This window comes from Centrocercus urophasianus, unplaced genomic scaffold (genome assembly GCF_019232065.1).
Source record: "Centrocercus urophasianus isolate 14NV4802_14NV808 unplaced genomic scaffold, USGS_Curo_1.0 seq_11, whole genome shotgun sequence".
NCBI lineage: Eukaryota > Metazoa > Chordata > Aves > Galliformes > Phasianidae > Centrocercus > Centrocercus urophasianus.
This window is the reverse complement of record NW_024884253.1, coordinates 58,793,307-58,811,064: the sequence shown is the minus strand read 5'-3', so window position 1 is coordinate 58,811,064 and position 17,758 is coordinate 58,793,307. Positions and strand designations below refer to the sequence as shown.

General features: G+C 35.9%; 1 protein-coding gene across 1 annotated transcript in view; it reads left to right on the top strand.

The window, feature by feature from the left end:
- GABBR2 (gamma-aminobutyric acid type B receptor subunit 2) overlaps positions 1-17,758 on the top strand; it is a 445,157-nt gene that overhangs the window by 201,716 nt on the left and 225,683 nt on the right. Inside the window, exon 4 of the mRNA XM_042839905.1 lies at positions 11,536-11,637. Coding sequence (XP_042695839.1) covers positions 11,536-11,637 — 102 coding nt within the window. The remainder of the gene's footprint in view (positions 1-11,535; positions 11,638-17,758) is intronic.

The following is a 17,758-nucleotide window of genomic DNA, read 5'->3' as shown; positions in this document are numbered from 1 at the left end:
AGATTTTCTTAGGAAAAAATGTGACAAAAATAGAATGTCCATGCACTATCTATTATTTCGAAGCCGGTGTAATTACTGTCTTGGTAATGAATGTACATTTACCCAGAATTACCCATAACAGCATTCTTTTAGAGGACAGGCTCAGGAATTAAAGTACCTTACTCAGTGAATTCCTTGCAAACCTTCCTAAGAGAGTGACAGAAATGCAGGTATTTCTGTTGACAAGTACAAAATAACTCTTTATGCTATTTTTTTTTTCTCCCCTTAATGCAGTTCATGCTTAGTACTCTGTAGTTTACTACCAGCTTCTTGATATATGTTAAGCACAACCTGGTAGACAGCTTCAGTTTCTTAACAAATCTGTGTTTTTACCCAAGAATCATCTTAAAGGAAGTATAATAGTCAGAATGGGACTGCGTACTCCATTGGTAGGTTCAAGTCATCAAAGACCCATTTTCCTACTCAGTGTTCTCAATATTGTCTGTTCCACAATTGATGAAAATACTTTTAAGGGATTTATTTTTCGTACAAGTAAAGCTGGACTAACTGTATTATACAATGATTTCAATTGTTCACCATAGCATAAAGCTCTTAATACAGGGTCTTTTCAAGATTTTACTTCTTTGCCTGCTAGTAGGGTTTCCATGAATGTTCCATGAATGACATTATTCTCTGGAGTAATGTTTTGTCACCGGTTACTTCACTGAGTAATAAATTTCCAGAATAATTTAAAAAAAAAAAAAAAACAGTATTTGTTATTATTATTATTTGTTATTGTTTGTACTTGTACCTTTTTTACAATACAATATAATTTAGCTTATCAAGTTTTATCAGAAAATTTACAGCACTGTACAAAGCAGCGTAAAATATAGAGATCAGAGTACAGAGATGAGTCCTATAATGGATGAAATATAAACTATTTCTTTTTTGAGGAGTACTGGTTGGGATTTACAGATTGTATTTACAGAAGTCTTTTGTGTAGGGTGCCTAGGGAAGATCTTTTTTTCCCAGCTTGTGTAGCAATTCATCTAGCTTGGAAGATATTATTTGTGTTAATTAGAATGCGAAGTATAAAGTGAGGAGATCTAAAGGGAGAGATGTAGTCCCCATTGTGACTACTTGCTCCTGAAACTGGATTTCAACCTCTTGGATTGTGGGCTTGAAAGTGAGAAGGAAAGAGATTGTTGTGAAGTGTTGACAGAATCTCAGTTCCTCACAGTCTCATAACTGTGCTATCTGCAATGTAGATGAATGAGTGTAAACTCTTGTTGCCAATAATTACAATCAGATTCACATTCCTTCTTTGGAAAGAATACAGAGGATACAAAACGAGATTGTGCTTCAGAAATACATGCAAAAATATTTTGTTTCTCCGCTTTATAAAAAGGAATAATGTGAAGATATTTGTCACAGAGAGTGGTTGCTGAAGGATTTTGACCGATCAGATTAGTAGCTCCTACAAGTGTAGAAAAGAGGAATTTGGGTCAGTAAGTTAGGTTTTATTCAGTTAATAATCCCAGTGACAAAAGGTAGTTAATTGTGTTATTCATTAAACTCCTCTCAAATCTCATCCAAGCCCGTCCTGCCAACCCCAAAAGAGCCTAAAGCCCAAATACTGCAGTGTACTGCAATAAGGATAAATATTCCCAGAGTTCATGCAGAGTACAGGATTAAATCTTAACATGATATTGCTGGCCTTTCTGCATTTAGGAAGTCTGAGAAATGTGGTTTGCTGTTTTGAAGGATTATTGAAATAATAATAATTTCCTATTGTCTGTATTCTCGCAGGTATGTTTTCTATAACTTCCCTTTCATCAAAATGACATTGAATTTTGTTTTAGGTAAACATTTATTTTTTTAATCCCCTACTGTATGTTCTATTCATAGTTTTTAGCTGATAACAGATTGACTCTTGGATACTGAAGTTTTCGTAAATACTGACATAGTTTGATGCAATTAAACCATTAGCAAATGTGGTGGCTTCACTCGCACTGGTAGCTCAGCACCACAACTCCACTCTCTCAATTCCTTAATCAACAGAAAAGGGACAGAAAGTGCAATGGAAGAAAATCTCATGGTTTGAGATTAGGACATGGAAATCCCTCAACAATTACTGTCATGGCCAAAAGAGACTCAACATAAGTCATATTATTGTAATTTATTGGCTATTGCTAACAGACTGGAGCAAACTAAAAATACCTCCCTGTCTTCTACCCTTTTCTACCCATCTTGCCCCAAGCAGTGCAGAGGAACAGGGAATGGGGGCTGTGGTCTGTCCATAATGCTTCATCTCTGTTGCTTCTTCATGGTCACCCTGTTACCCTGTTTCATATGGGGTCCCTCCCACAGAGTGCCATCCTTCCCAAACTGATCCTGTGTGGATTTCCCACAGCTTCTCCAGAACTTTCTCCAACACGAGTTAGTACAATGGAGTCCATCCTTCAGGACTAGACTGCCACCACAGAGGCCACTCCTGCAGCCACTCCACTGCAAAACCCTGCCACATAAGCCCAGTACAGGAAGTAACTGCAGCAACAGAGCACATGGTAAAATTTCTAACTTGACCCAGATTATTTGAAACAACCAAGAAAAAAATTCAAAGTCAATAAAGATTTCCAAGTTTTTCAGAAAACAGGTTGTACCAATTTCTCCTACAAGCCAAGAAGCAGTTTTACAAAGAGTATGTTCTCCCTCAGTGGATGTTTGGCTGGACAGAGAAATTATGCAAGTAGCACACACTTCTGACCTTTTCCTAATAACATTTTTTGAAGGTAAGGGATCTTTAGGGTTTCTAAGTTTCAATGGTTACTGCAGGTAGTAGAACATTTAAAGCAATGTTAGGTTTTGAGACCTGAGGTTCAGCTGCAGTCTGAAGCTGTCAGTGCCACTCTGAGAGTCATCCAAGCATTAGTTACAGTTAATGGAAAAAAAGAGGGAGATACTTCCAAGGTGCAATTCATCCTACCTGTTTTAGATATTTATTTGTGGATGATATGGCTCATCCCTTAGAAATGCGCACTTGACTTTGGCAATTTCTATGTGACATCTTTCCTACATAATGTTGGAATAAAGTATTTAATCTATCACAGATTGAGAAACTGAATGCATAAATGTTCTTAGTGAAAGTGAAAGTGTTAGTTTAAATTTGCTTCATCAATGAGAATTTTACATAAAAACACTTTCTTTTATAGTTATACATCATAGACCTTTTGATAATGATAACGTTTTCTTAATAGCTATTGTTCAGTTTTCTCTGTTTGAATTCCCCCTGAGTAACTCTGAGTAGTAAATATGTTTGAAATGTATGAGTGTGTAGGAATTGCTAATGTATACCAGATTTAGTCCACCTTTAATAATATAGCTAGTGTTGAGAAAGTCCATAACTTTGGTTCAATATTCACTGTTTCTTTTCCACAAGAAGCCATTACAGAAGTGGTGTACACTACAGAGAGTGGAGTAATAGCTTGTGCTTCAGAAGAAACTTGTGGTACTTTTCTAAGCTGTGACTTCTTTTCTGATAGTGTGATACTTTTCACCTTGTTCTGTCCGTACTTCCTTATCTGTATTAGGAAACTCACACATGTAAAGCAGATTTCCCATGTATTCCAGACATTCTTAAAAATAATTTTTAAGTAGTTTTGGTTATCAAAACACGTATGCTAATACTTGTGAAAACATTTTTCTTTTTTTTGGTCAGAAGATACATTCTGTATTTTACATACTGTGCTTTTAATTACACAGACAACAATATGGAATGCCTGTATTTCTCTGCCTCTGTATCCCCTCCAATAATATGAGCAGTCCTTGTTGCATGTCTGCTTGCACCATCTTAGAGTACTCCTATTATATTCACTTGCTTTAACAAACAAGCAGTTCTAATTCCCTGCTTATTACTTGTGCTTCTGGCATTGGTTTGCAAATTATTAAATAATCTCTTCTAAATATGGCCCCATTTACATTCATAATACTTGACATAATACTTGACTTGATAATGTTACACCCTCCAGACCCTTTGCTTTTGGTCTAAGATTTGTAGGAGCCAAGTCTGATAAACTTCTAGAAAAATGTTGTTCTATTTATTTGGTAGCCCTCACAGCCTTCAGTTTTCAAGAAGGTATATCACATTCAGGGAGCCAGAATTGTGTTTTGTGTATGATTGCTTCTTCAGTTCTGTTCATCAGTGTTCCTGAAATCTTGAACTATTTTTACAAGGGCTGCTTGAAATGTAATTCCTCCTGTTTTACGATACTGGCCCATGACATCAGAGGCGAATGTTGGTGGTATGGTAATAGAGGTTGAACCTTCCCACTAATGTTCCATTATATTTTGTTGCCATGTGCCAGATGGCAGCAGACGGGCATTCTCTCCTACAAAAACAACCTTTAATTGCTATTTATCTTTTTTACTACAGCTACTGGAAATAACATGAGAGTTCATGATTACTGTTAGCTTCTGTGACCAAAAAGCATAAGAATAAAAATTTTCTACCTTGGTGAACATAGGGAGAAATTATATTTTATCTCGACTTTATAGAAGCTTATGTTTAAATAAGCATCAGCTATAAGTTATTCTATAAGCTTTATGTGAAATCTCATTCAATAACAAAAAAAGAAAATCCAATGCATTTCCATTGGTATTTCTCTTTTGCGCAGAAAGATACTTATTTAAAAAATTATTTCTCATGGATGTGAGTCTCTATTCCTAATATCTAAAATATTTTACTATTCAGTTTCTGCATGCTCTTGATTTTGTTTTGCTCAAAATAAGGTTCTACCTGCTCTTTCTTTTTTGCAATCCCAAATGTTGTATATAAATACATATATGTGTATTATATATATATATACATACATATATGTAAATACCTTAATTTTATCCTATTTTTAAGGGTAATGAGAAGTGTTAGCACTACACAATCTCTCTTCTCCTAAACCTCTAATTTTGAGTGATATTTCATCGTCATGGAAATAGCAGTAATGTTTGCTTATAACGGCTTGTATACCCTAAGATGTAATCTATCCATTACAATTATTAACAATTTCTGCTTGGTCAATGTAATGATGAAATATGGCTTATTTCCTTTTAATTCATGCACTTGTTTACACGTTTCTATTCCGTATTACTGACAATACTACATTTTAAAGTACACCGTATAAATCTCTGCAGCATATAATCTTAGTAAAATATCTGACTGCATAATCCATATGATCTAACTAGTTCTCTTTTATTAGGAATCTCTTATGATCAATATCTGGTAGGATTAGACTGCCCTGAGCAATAAGGACTTAGCTTGCAGGACATACATGCAGCTTCAGTGAACCAAAAGATCGTTGAATATAGCCATTAAAAGTAAAGTAGTATGATTAATACAAAAATTAGTCAATTTATTTTGTAGCTAGCAGTTAGGATTAAATGAGCAAACCATACCTTTAAATGTCTAATGTGAAACCTAGTTTGAAATATTAATCAGTAGAGACCATTGAATCTAAACTATCACCACTAGACTGACAATTAATTGGGAATATCTCCTTTCTTTACTATTTTGTGGGGAATAGGGATAGAATTGTCATGATAAAAATGAAGTACTGTGGCAAAATGGATACTAGCTACGTATTTCTGGTGAGAACATGCTTGTGCAAATAATCCCACTGAAAACAGTAATATCTGTCCATTTAAAATATAGTATGTGTGTCACTGTTGTTATCATACTGGAAGTCAAAAACATGCCAACAATTGAAATCTACTGTTAGCAGTCTGAAAGTACCAATAGCCATTTTCTGCACCCGACCAGTAGATCAGGGCTCTCCCAACCCTACCTCCCCATGCTCCAGTCCCTGCCCCATTTGTTCTGTAGGAGTGCCCATGTTTGTCTCCATCACAGCTGTGCCTGATGTGAACACACAGACTAATTTTCCAGCTTGTCCTCAGGCCTGTCTTCTCAGTATGGAGAAGACCAACAACCACCAACTATATATGACCCAGCTTTCTTTCACCAGATCTAACTCTGACTCTGACATGTAGATTGTTTCCAGCTTTACCTTGGACTCTGAATTTGTCTGATGGTCTAGACTCATGGTAGAAAATGATAGTTGTCTCCAAATCTGTCCTTCTCCCCTCGCTACGGCACTGAGAGATGGAGCCCTGGCAGGGGAAGCCCCTGGTCCAGTTGCTGTGTAATGGCACTTGCTTTTCTCTTTCTTAGGGAGCAGCCTACCCATATGGTTTCCAACATTTGTTTTCTTTCCTTAAATGTAAACCCATACATAAACTTCCTGATACAGGCCATAATAATGTTGTAGTTTGGTCTCATCTGTACTGATTGCTTTTACAGCCCATGTAGGAATTCTTTCAACTCTCTCAATTTTCTAGAGATTAAAGAAATTCATTTCTTCCTTTTCAATGTGAATTCTTGGCTCCTCAAAACCCCTGTATTTCTTCCTTCACAGGTGCAGGGTCAGGGACTTTGTTGTTTGCCTCTCAAACATCACTGAATTTGATACAGCAGCTATGAGGTAGGCAAGTATTGCTACCGTCCACACTGAGAAAAGAAATACAGCCAAAGTTGGTAGCAAACTTTAAAATCTTATTTAGGTCATGAGCTGTACCACAGAACAGCTCTGGCAGACTGAGGAATAGAAACCAGTTCCCTTGCGTCTTATCCATTGCCTTAAGCTCCAGGGCCAACTTTTTTTCCTGCAACTGTGTTTCTTACATGCATTTAAAAAACTTTTCTTTGGAGCTTGTTTCTGGGTAAGCATATTTATCCCCTAAAAATTTTTGAAGATTGCTATACCTATTAAAAATGTAGTAGAGTGAAATACCAATTCATCCAGCTTTTCATGAAGAACAGTGTAGGAGCAATCTCTTTTTTTACTGTGAGTAAAGGACTAGGGTCTGTCAGCAGCTTTTTTTGACTATCAAATCTGATATTCCCCATTTGGGGAAAATGAAATATTGTTTTCCTTAAAATGTATAATGTTGTAAAGAGACAAAGAGGTACAGCCTTCATTAAATTGTTAACAACGTATAGAAGCAACATGGAACTATCATACTCCTTTTTTTTTTTTTTTTTTTTTTTTAAGTCAAGGTAAGGTTTAATTACAAACTCCAAATCCCCACCAGAATTTAATGCATAGCTTTATACATCAGTTTCCTCCAGCTAAAGTTATCTTATACTACTCAATAATTAAGTAAAAGTGTAGTGTTAATTAATTTATTTATTTAATAATTCCTTTACTAAGAGTTGGTAGAATTAAACAATTACTGCTGAGCTCTCAAAATGCTTATACTGATAGTGATACGCATTCCAGTCCCTGCCCTAGTTGTTCTGTGGGAGTGCTCATGTTTGTCTCCATCACAGCTGTGCCTGATGTGAACACACAGACGAATTTTCCAGCTTGTCCTCAGACCTGTCACAGAATCATCTGCTTAAGAAAAATGCGTATCATTTTGAATTCTCAGTTTCACAGCAGAATTGGTGCCAGGCTTTTTGAATTCCAATGGCAGACCCATATCCAAATCAGTAGAATCCATAATAAAATTCTTTGGAAGGATTAAAAGACTTCTTTAAGAAGACAAGCACAAGTTCCAATACTGTATCAACTGATATTTAGAATATTTAGAAAGTAAAGAACATGAACATGGGAAGTAGAAAGCAAAGAGTGAAAAATATAGCAAAAATACCCCAAGATTAAAGCACAAGATTAGATTTGTCAGATGTGTGATCACAGTATTGAAACGGGGGGGGGGGGGGGGAGGGGGGGGGGGAAACAAACAACATTAAGCATTTTAGAAAAGAAATGGCGGCATTATAAATTCTTATGAACCTCCCAGTGTCTGGTTGTGATAATGGAAGGAGAAACATTTTTCTTTTGGCAAGATCTCCACAACAAACTCTTATACAAAGCAGGCAATATCTGATGGTGGCAGTGAAGTGAAGAGTTTCTAGCTCTCTGGCACCAGCTCCAATAAACTGTGCCTTTTGGGAGCTTAAAGTTTAGTTCAGTGGGAAATCCAAGAGCTCTTTCAGTGTTTTAGTCTTCCAAAAGATAGAGTGGGAGAAAAAAAAAATATTCAGTGGCTGAATTAAAAGAAGTGTTGCTCAGAAAAAAATAAAAATAAAAATAAAAATAAAAATCATTGTGATTCATAAGAAAGCCCCTTTCAATTAGGAGAAATGAACACCTCAACTGCAAAGCCTATGAACAAATTCCAGCACAGCAAATCAGCGGCCAGTGTGAATGGATAAATTTTCTCATCAAGTGTCAGCTTTGTAGCCTCCTCCAATGCCTATCTTTTTTAACATGGTTTTATTTTTATCATTTTTCCATAATCTAATTTGACAAAAAAATACTGGGAGTGAATCAGCTGTTTTCTGGTCAGATCAAGTGAATAACATTGATCTAGTCTCCCTGAGATTGCAGAAACTACTAAAAACCTCTTCACTAAGAAAAAACAAAACAAAACAAAACAAAACAAAAAAAACAAAAATAAACTTGAGAAAATATTAGAAAAGTAAGCTTTCAACCAAAAAAACCCACACCTCTTAGTTTATAACAGAAGGTTAAACACTATGGGTTAGAAATAACAAGCTGTCTACCTTTAGAAAGTACAAAGGATAAATCTACTTTTTCTAAGCAGCATGTGATAGTTGTAGTGAACTTTCATGCTAAGCAGGAGGTTTTTGAATATTAACTAAATTGTGATCAACAGAAGCCTATTTTTATTTGGTAGTACAACTGTTATTGATCTGTTTCAGAAACATAGTTTTCTTTGTGTCAAGAATTAAGTGTATGGTAAGAACTTTTCTCCTATAAAGAAAGGTTGAGGGAATTGGACTTCTTTATCTTGGAGGTTTCAGGGAAACCTCATTGTGTCCTCCAGCACTTGAGGGGAGCTTATAAACAGGAGGGGAGGGTAACATTTTACAGAGTCTGGTAGTGATAGGACAAGAGGAAATGGCTGTAAACTGAAATAGAAAAAAAAAATAAGTTAGAAGTTGGGAAAAAATCTTTACTCAGAGGATGGTGAAGTGCTGGCACAGCTGCCCAGAGAACCTGTGGTGCCCCATCCCTGGAGGCACTCAAGGCCAGGCTGGATGGGGCCCTGGGCAGCTGAGCTCATGGTGGACAGCCTTGCCCCTTGGCAGAGATTGGGACTGGTGAAATTTCCCTCACTATCCAAGCCATTCTGTGCATCTGTGATAAGGAGCAGTTAATGGGATTACTGAAATGAAAACATCACTCATTTTACCAGTATACTATGAGAAAAGCTATTTGTTTGTTTGTTTGTTTGTTTGTTTTGGTCAGTGATTACTCTTTCACAGAATATGCTTAAAAGCTAACTGTAACATCACAACAGGATGAAGGATATAGTTCCAATCTTGGTGGACACGTTCTGACTGTTACTTTTGTAATGCTGATTAGCTGTTAATAAAGTAATTTTCTATATGTTCACTTTTCCTAGTCCTTGTGAAAAAACTGACAAAACAACATATAATTTGGAAACATGGCTAAAAGTGTTATAATGAAGCTGTGGCTGGGAAAGAAGTAATAGAATCAATCATGCAACTGTTTGAGTTGGAAGGAGCCCTCGCAGGTCATCTCATCCAACTCTCCTGCAATGAACAGGGACACCTACAGCTAGATCAGGCTGCTCAGAGCAGACTGATCTTGAGTGTCTTCAAGAATTAGGCTTCCACCACCATTTTGGGCAATCTGCTCCTCACCACCCTAATTGTAAAAATAATTTTTCCATATATCTAGTCTAAATCTCCCCTCTTTTAGTTCAAAGCCATAAAGACAATAAATAGTAATTCTAGTAATGTTATTTAGGAGGTACTTCATCGGTCAACCAAGAAACTTGACACAAGCATCTTAAAGGGAAGTTTTCAGAGAGTACAAAATGTCCTCCTTGTAACCAAAAACTGTGCTAAGATCTAATAGTAAAGTACCAAAAGTAGTTACATTGTTCTTTCTCGGTAGTATACAAATATAAAATACGCCCAACAGAACCACTAGCATGCATAGATCTGTGAGACAGTCACAGTCGTTAAAGAAAAGCAGAAGGATAATCAAGAGATGAGTTTGTAAAGTTCCCAGTTGAACTGAGGTGTCACCCCTGTCAAAAATCATGTCCCATTGCACCCTCTGAATTTTACTATATATCCTGAGTTTGACAGGCTTTCTGCAGAGGAAATGCAGCAAAACTTGGATCTTGTTTTCAGATGGCCAGAGTGTCTTCTCACAATACAAATTTTACATTTATCTACATTCTAATGGAGAAGTTTCTATTGCTGAAGTACAGATACCATTTCCATTTTTTTTCTTGTCCATGAAAATATATACCATATGTTTTTTGATTGTTCAGTGTGCATGTGCTTGTCTTTCAAAGGAGGTTAAGGAAATGGACTGTTAGGAGAGAGATTTGAAAGATATAATTCTACAGATCTGTACAGAGGATTTTTGGAAAGCATCAGCAAACAATTTATACAATTCTACGTTTTCTATACAGTGTCACATATGTTTCTCTTCCAAGCATTGTATTTCCTGTGTTTTTATATGATGCTTGTTCTTTATTTCTCTTACACTGTGATTTGCTTCTCCTGTTTCTGATATAATTAAAAACAAAAAAGACGATCAATGAAATAAATGTGCTGATGTGGTGATAATTGTATTAAAGCAATATTAGAGTGCCTCTTTCTTCACTTCAGTCTGTAACCATATTATCTCCAGCTAAAATTATTTTACTCATGTATTAGGAATAGTAAAGTGAAGCTCTGTTTTTGGAGTCATATGGTTGGAGGAAAACCATCAGTGATTAAGATAGAAACATTTGAAGTTGTTAAATTAAAAATTAAAAAAAAAAAAATACACCCTAAATCTGTAACCATGTTGTTTTGTGTTTTCTGGCTTCTTTGTGCTCTTAAGCAGCTCAAAGAGGACAAAGGCTTGCCACCATAAGAATAAATGAGAAAATCTGTTTATAACATGATTGCTTATGTCACCTTTAAGCAAAACATGCTGTTCCATGGAAACATGCATGTTGAAAGAAAGGAGGATGGCTCAGAGGAATTCATCAGGCTTTATCAACCTCTAAGCAACATGCACTAAGTTCTGTTGGTTCATTCTAGGGCCAACTGCAGAGGTTTTCAAGTCAGTCCACAAAATCAACAATGTGTAAGAGTTTTCTTGATAAGTCTTTCCCCTTTATATGGTCTCAGTAATTGGTTTGGCTGCATGAAAACTTCTGGTGTTAGAACCACTAGAAATTCACAAGCATTGTCCTCCCTCACGTTGCAAAGCGGAAACCCATTGTGCATTTTTCATCATCTGTAATAAAAGCTTTTGATCCAGTAGACTGATTGATAGTAGATTATAATGGTAAAAGAATAGGGGCTTGATTAGTTTTCAAATGAAATTGAAAAGAATTGGAACAAGTATATCATCGTTCAAACCATTGCTTAATGAATATAGTCCATCTGCTTCCTTCTCACTGAGTCTCAGTTTACTAGTTTGCCTTTTTCTCAATTTCTGACAGGTGAGGAATGATCTGACTGGTGTTCTGTATGGTGAAGATATTGAGATTTCAGATACTGAGAGTTTCTCCAATGACCCTTGCACAAGCGTAAAGAAGCTTAAGGTATGTGCTGCTGCTTGAGAAATAAAGTACTGATTGTGTTGTGGCGTTTGATTTTTTTTTCCTCTGAAGAGGAATAATAAACCAAAATTTGCATAAGAATACTGTAGTATGTAGTTAATAAGGTTAACAAATGGCATTTTGAGGGCCTACTCCTGCTTAATTCAATAAATGTTCATGTGATAAAGGTTTTTATAGTTCCAGATAAGGACAGAAAGTAAAACAAGTTTTTGCTGGCTTACTGTTTGTACCCAAAGCATCAGTCTTAGTCATATATGTGAGAAAGTTCTTGAGTTTTAGGCTCAGAGTCTTTTTAAGGTGAATTATATGTAGAGAAAGCATTGAGCATCTTTGTATCAACTTCATTACATTCTAGATTGAATTATTTGCTTATAATCATTTGCATTATTGCATATGAATTGTAGGAAATAAATGAAAGTTAAACTTGATAGCAGAATAACTTAACATCTCTCTCTTATTGTAATGATTTTTTAGGTTCTTGGCATCTGCTCAAATTAAAACAGTATTTTAGCAATATTATGAAGTGCAATCAATCATGAATTAGCCATTGGAGATATGAATCTTACACTGCATGTGAGCATAAAAAAATATTCAAGTTGCAAGAGAAAGCAATTTTAAATAGTGAAGATCAAATCTTAGCTTGCATCTGGTGTATAGAGTTAAAGCTGCAACCCTGCCGATATTTGAATATGTGTAGAAAGGCAGAAAAAAAAAAAAAAACAACCCTAATAAATGGAACACTATTTAAATACTAAAATTTGAACAAAGATATCAGCTTATATAGGTTTAGGCAAGTACTGAGACTAACTGAAAAAGGTCAGAAGCATGGTAAACTAAGGTTTCATTATTATTTTTGCATAATAGAGATGCAAGCTTGAAAGCTTGAATGCTTAAAGTATAACTAGATAAACATCATGTTTATGTGTAACCATTCACAGCTGTCTCGTCTAAGTTTGTGTTTCCTGTCTGTCTTTGAGAAGACTCCAGTATGTGTTATCAGCAAAGTCGACATTTTTAGCCAGGTGTTTTACCCCTGTTATCAGTAAGCTAAGAAATTCAAAGCCAGCTATCTTAATCTTAATGTATAGGAAAGATCAGATTAATCTATCAAACTTTATTAAATTAATCCCTTGGTTTCCTCTTAAAAATCATTAATTACAAAAATAAATAAGCATATATATATATATATATATGTACACAGTTACTTATTCTTTATACGGTCATTTGTCCTTAGGTATACATGTCAGGCACAGTTTACCTGTCCAATTCTGAAAATGTTCATTCCTTTAAGGAAATATAAATTTACTGTAGGTAAACTGGTGTCTGCTTATTGTAATTGTGAAGAAAAACAGACATGAAATACTTTTTCTTTCCGTAGGTACATTTAAATTAATGAAATGAATGTTTATGCAATACAAAATAGAAATATCTACTATGATTTGCAGAAATATATTTTCTATATTTTCCATGGTAACGCCCTAAGTTTTACTACGTATTGACTCTAGTTTCTTTGAATCACAGTTAGAAAGTAAATTTACACTTAAGAATATTGTTTAAACTCATTTTTTGTAGCTCAGAGAAGAGGATGTTGAAGGATGTGCATTTGTACATCATCTTAAATATGCCATGAGGTTGTAAGCATGCATCATCTTGTTGAATGATCAACACTTTTGCTTCCAGCTCCCTTGTGTCTTGCACATAAGACAAAATAAATTAAAGTCCAATGTGATAGTTTGCTTCTGGTTTCCCAAAAACAATAGGTTTTTTTGAATGCTGACCAAACATGATCTCCATTTAACAAAAAATTCCTTAAATTTTTAAAATTTAGGCCAAGAATAGGTTTGGATGCAGCCTCAGTCTAACTGAGTAACATGCATGCTTACATAGATATCAAGTTTTGTCATCATGTTGTGTTGGTGGGAGCTGAAATCCCCTTGTTACCTTCTCTATCACTAATTCCATAGCTTAAGTTAGAGACTCACCTGTAGTTATGCAAATGGACATCCAGGCATTTAGGAGGCAGAACATATGGATGCCTGTATGGGCAAAGTTACCCAGCTAAGAGTAGATTTATTGATAACATCTTGACTGTCAGATATACAGTAGAGAATATGACAGACTATCTGAACAGTGCAATTTAGATATTTCTTGAGGAGCCTGCCAAAGCATTGACTCTTCCTGACAGATGAGGTATTGTAGCAATCCTTCTCTCGAAAGCTGTATAATACAACAATGTGGTTTTATTCATTAGAAATGAGACAGATTAAAATCTGATTGCAGGAGGGAATCTCTGCAGGCTGAAAAAAAGAAAAGAAAATTGCCTATTCCAGCATAATATGCTGCACTCAAAAGCTGAAGAAGCTGAAGAGTGCCTCATATCTGGAGTATTAAAAATTGCAGTGGAGTAGGCAACATTTTCTTCATCTCTCAATAGATCATCTTAGATATCTTGACTCGCACTGTCTTCAGGGTTCACTATGCCAGCTGCCAGTAGTATCAAAAACACTTCAAATTTAGTGGATGAATAATATCCTCACCTGTAAAGAAGAAGGAAACAGGAGAGAGATTTCCTTTTAGGGCTGTGCTGTTGTCTTTATAAGATATGTTTTTATGGTTAGTTCTCTACAGCTATGGTTAAATGATTTTTTTTTTGTTTTTTTATGTTTGTTTGAACTTCAATTCAAAGTGTGGAAAGATATGTATTGCTTACTGAGGGACAAAGCTTAAATGCCAATGTTGCAGCTGTGATCTCTAGGAAGAGTAACTATGAGAGCTCGCTATATGGCAAATGGTCTAAACTCTTGTCTTCTGAAGTAAGCACATTTTTTTGAGTTGCCTTCCCTCCACGATGTTTTGAATCATCTAATTGATCACTGCCCAGTGCCATGACTTAAAACATTCTGTCAAGTATGCTTTAGTTCTAGACAACCAATGTAGAACTCTGTGAGAAGAATACTTGGCACTTGCTGTGCTCCATTGAGTGATCCCTTTGAACCCTACACGAGAGTTGTGTAACTTACATCAGTTTTCAAGGGATTGATGTAAAGAAATAGTGCAAATATGCAAGGAAATGATATTAGTTGATTTAACAATCTGACCAAGAGAAGGAAAAAATTATGTCCCAGTATCTGATGTTTATCATTACATAAGGCTATAATACGGACATATGTCCTGAGCCGTGACCACTGAAATGAACCTACTTCTGATAAACTGCTTTGCAGCCTTCCTTTACCATATGGAAAAAAAAATTTACATGATTTATTGATGAGTTATGTGCAGCCACAAGAATTTGAAGCTTTAGGATTTCTACAGGACAGAGCCAGCAGACCAGACCCAATCCTTGCTTCAAACGGGGACAAATTTATTATGTTTTTCGTCTTTCATGCACAGAGGAAAAATGTTATGCATGGAAGATGAAGAGCTATTGCACAGACTTTCCTAAAGAATTTCCTTTTACATATATATCATTGTATTGATATCTGCATAGTTTGTAAACAAGGGGGATCTCTTATCATTTCCACTACTTGACTAACCAGCTAAAATTATAGATTATAAAGCTGTAGGAAAAAAATAAAATAAAATAAGGAAGCTGCAGATACTCCCAGGCAGCTTGACTCCACAGTCTCATACTCTCCATTAAGCACAGCAGCATCCCTGAGTTATACTGAAAGTCCAACTCAAAATTCCTTGCTTATCCTGCGCTACATTATGCTTCTCTGATTTATTATCTCACTCTAGGCACCTTTGTCTAGACTCTTCTTCCATTTTCTCCTGAGAAAAGCTTGCTTTCTGAGATTGCAGCTTTCCTAATTTTTCTAATAGCTATTTATCAAGCTTACAATTTGCTGTAGAATTGAAAATCCTAATTACTGTTACCTCCCCAGCTTTTTGCTCCCCCTTTACCTAAACCATGTATGTACTCATTGCTCAGATTCCTTATTTGATATGTCTCTTCTTTCCCTATGCCTTTTTTTTTTTTTTTTTTTTTTCTTACTGGATCCCACTCCAGCCATTTTTTAAATTGTCAGCTTTAAATTTCTCTATCTGTTTCTGGCCAATACAGAGTATGTGTGAGTTCTCAGTTCCTTCCAGTGTTCCAAATGGTTATTACTAAGGTTAAGATGAGTGAGGAGAGACCTCATGGTGGACTACAACTCCTCATGAGAGGAGCGGAGGGCAGAGCTGAGCTTTGCTCTCTGTTGACAGTGACAGGACCTGGGGGAACAGCATGGATCTATATCAGGGGAGCATCAGGTTGGGGATTAGGAAAAAGTTCTGCACCAGAGGGTGGTGGGCATGAAACAGGCTGCCCAGGACAATGGTAATGGCCCCAAGCTGCCACAGTTCAAGGAGCACTTGTACGTGGTTCTCAGACATAGGGTTTGAATTTGGGTGTGCTGTGTGGAGCCTGGAGCTGGATTCAATGACCCTTGTGGGTCCCATCCAACTTGGGATATTCTGTGGTTTTATAATTCTGTGAGTCTGAGCATACAAGATGTGGGTCTGAGTTGTATTGCCAAAGTGATTGCAAGATGACATTAGTATAAGACAATCCCTGCAGCCAGCAGGTATATTGAAATAGGATAGGATATTTCTAGGAAAAAGATAGGATGGATTGTATACTTCTCACAGCACTTTACAACAATAGAATAGTCCCTGGGGGGGAATGTACTCTGGTTTATTTGGTAATCATGTGGAAGTAATGCCTTCCTCCAGGGCATGGTACCAGTTTGAGTGTTGTACAGCCAGTGAGCAGTGGTGATACCCATGCACTCCTCCACACCCAGTCTATTCTATATTCTATATTCTCTCTGGTGCTCATAAAGTATGAGGCAGTGCATATAAAATTTTCTTAAAATTAATTCTAATCGTGTTAATGAAAAAATGGCAAGTAATTTATTCAATTTTAATAATTCATTACTGTGTCACTTGCTTTTTTCAGCCAACTTTTCCTACTCATATTAAATATGTAGTTTTGTGTTCAGGGAGGTCAAGCAATTTGAAGACAGAGTTCCAAAAGGGACCAAAATGATTGCTACAATGTGAATATTAGAAAATGTGGATGTGTGCCTTTTTTCCACATAAGTCCTAAATCTATTATTTGTCCTTACAAAAAAATGTAATACCCTTGTTGTCAATGAGCGTAATTCATGTGATTTGCTTGCTTAGTTTCACATGACCTCATTAGATTTGTATTAAAAGAATCTAATCTATTTCAATAAGATTTATATTGCTTTATCAATCTGTGCCTGGCTATAAAACTAAGGTAAATATACTTATTTAAAATGCATAGGTTCAGAATGAGCAAAGCATGTGGTGAATTTTATTATTTTCTGACCACGCTAGGAGTGCTCCAAAAGTAATGCCTCCTATATTATTTTGTTGTCCCACAATATCATTGGAGGATGTTATTGGTATGGCAGTAGAGGTCGAACCTTCCCACCAGTATCCCATTATATGTTGTTACCATGAGACAAATGGCAGTAGAGGGGCAGTCTGACAGAATGATATCTGACATGGAAGTGTCACTGAAGCAAAGGTGTGCCACTGAATTCCTTCATGCAGGATGTTACTCATCACTGGTGAAAATTCCTAGCTAATGGTGATGACTGTGTTGAAAAACAGTGTTTTCTAGCTAAAAATTTGCTCTCTCAGATGTGTTTTTGTGCTCTTTGTGTCTCTTGTCATTTCCATGGAAATAAATAGGAGGCATTATTTTGGAACAACCTACATAGATTTCATGCACTGAATTGCAGAGGCATTATAGTATTTTTTTTCTGCATTGCTCATCATAATATTTCATGCTGACCATGAAATAAACAGACAAATTACCTAAATTGAAAATCTTTGATAAACTGATTTAATTAAAGATGAAGTGTTTTCACCACTGAAAGACACAGTGAATCATTTATTTCATTTGTTCCTTAGAGAGGGAAAGAGCTCTTAGTAATAAAGTATTTTATAAAATAAATGACAAATCACATTTGCTCAACCTATTACTGAGAACTCAGGTAATTTTTTTTGTTTTATAGAAGTCACCCCTTAATTTTTCACATGTGAAAGAATAGCAGCCTAATTCCTGAAGGAATATTTTGCTGCATAC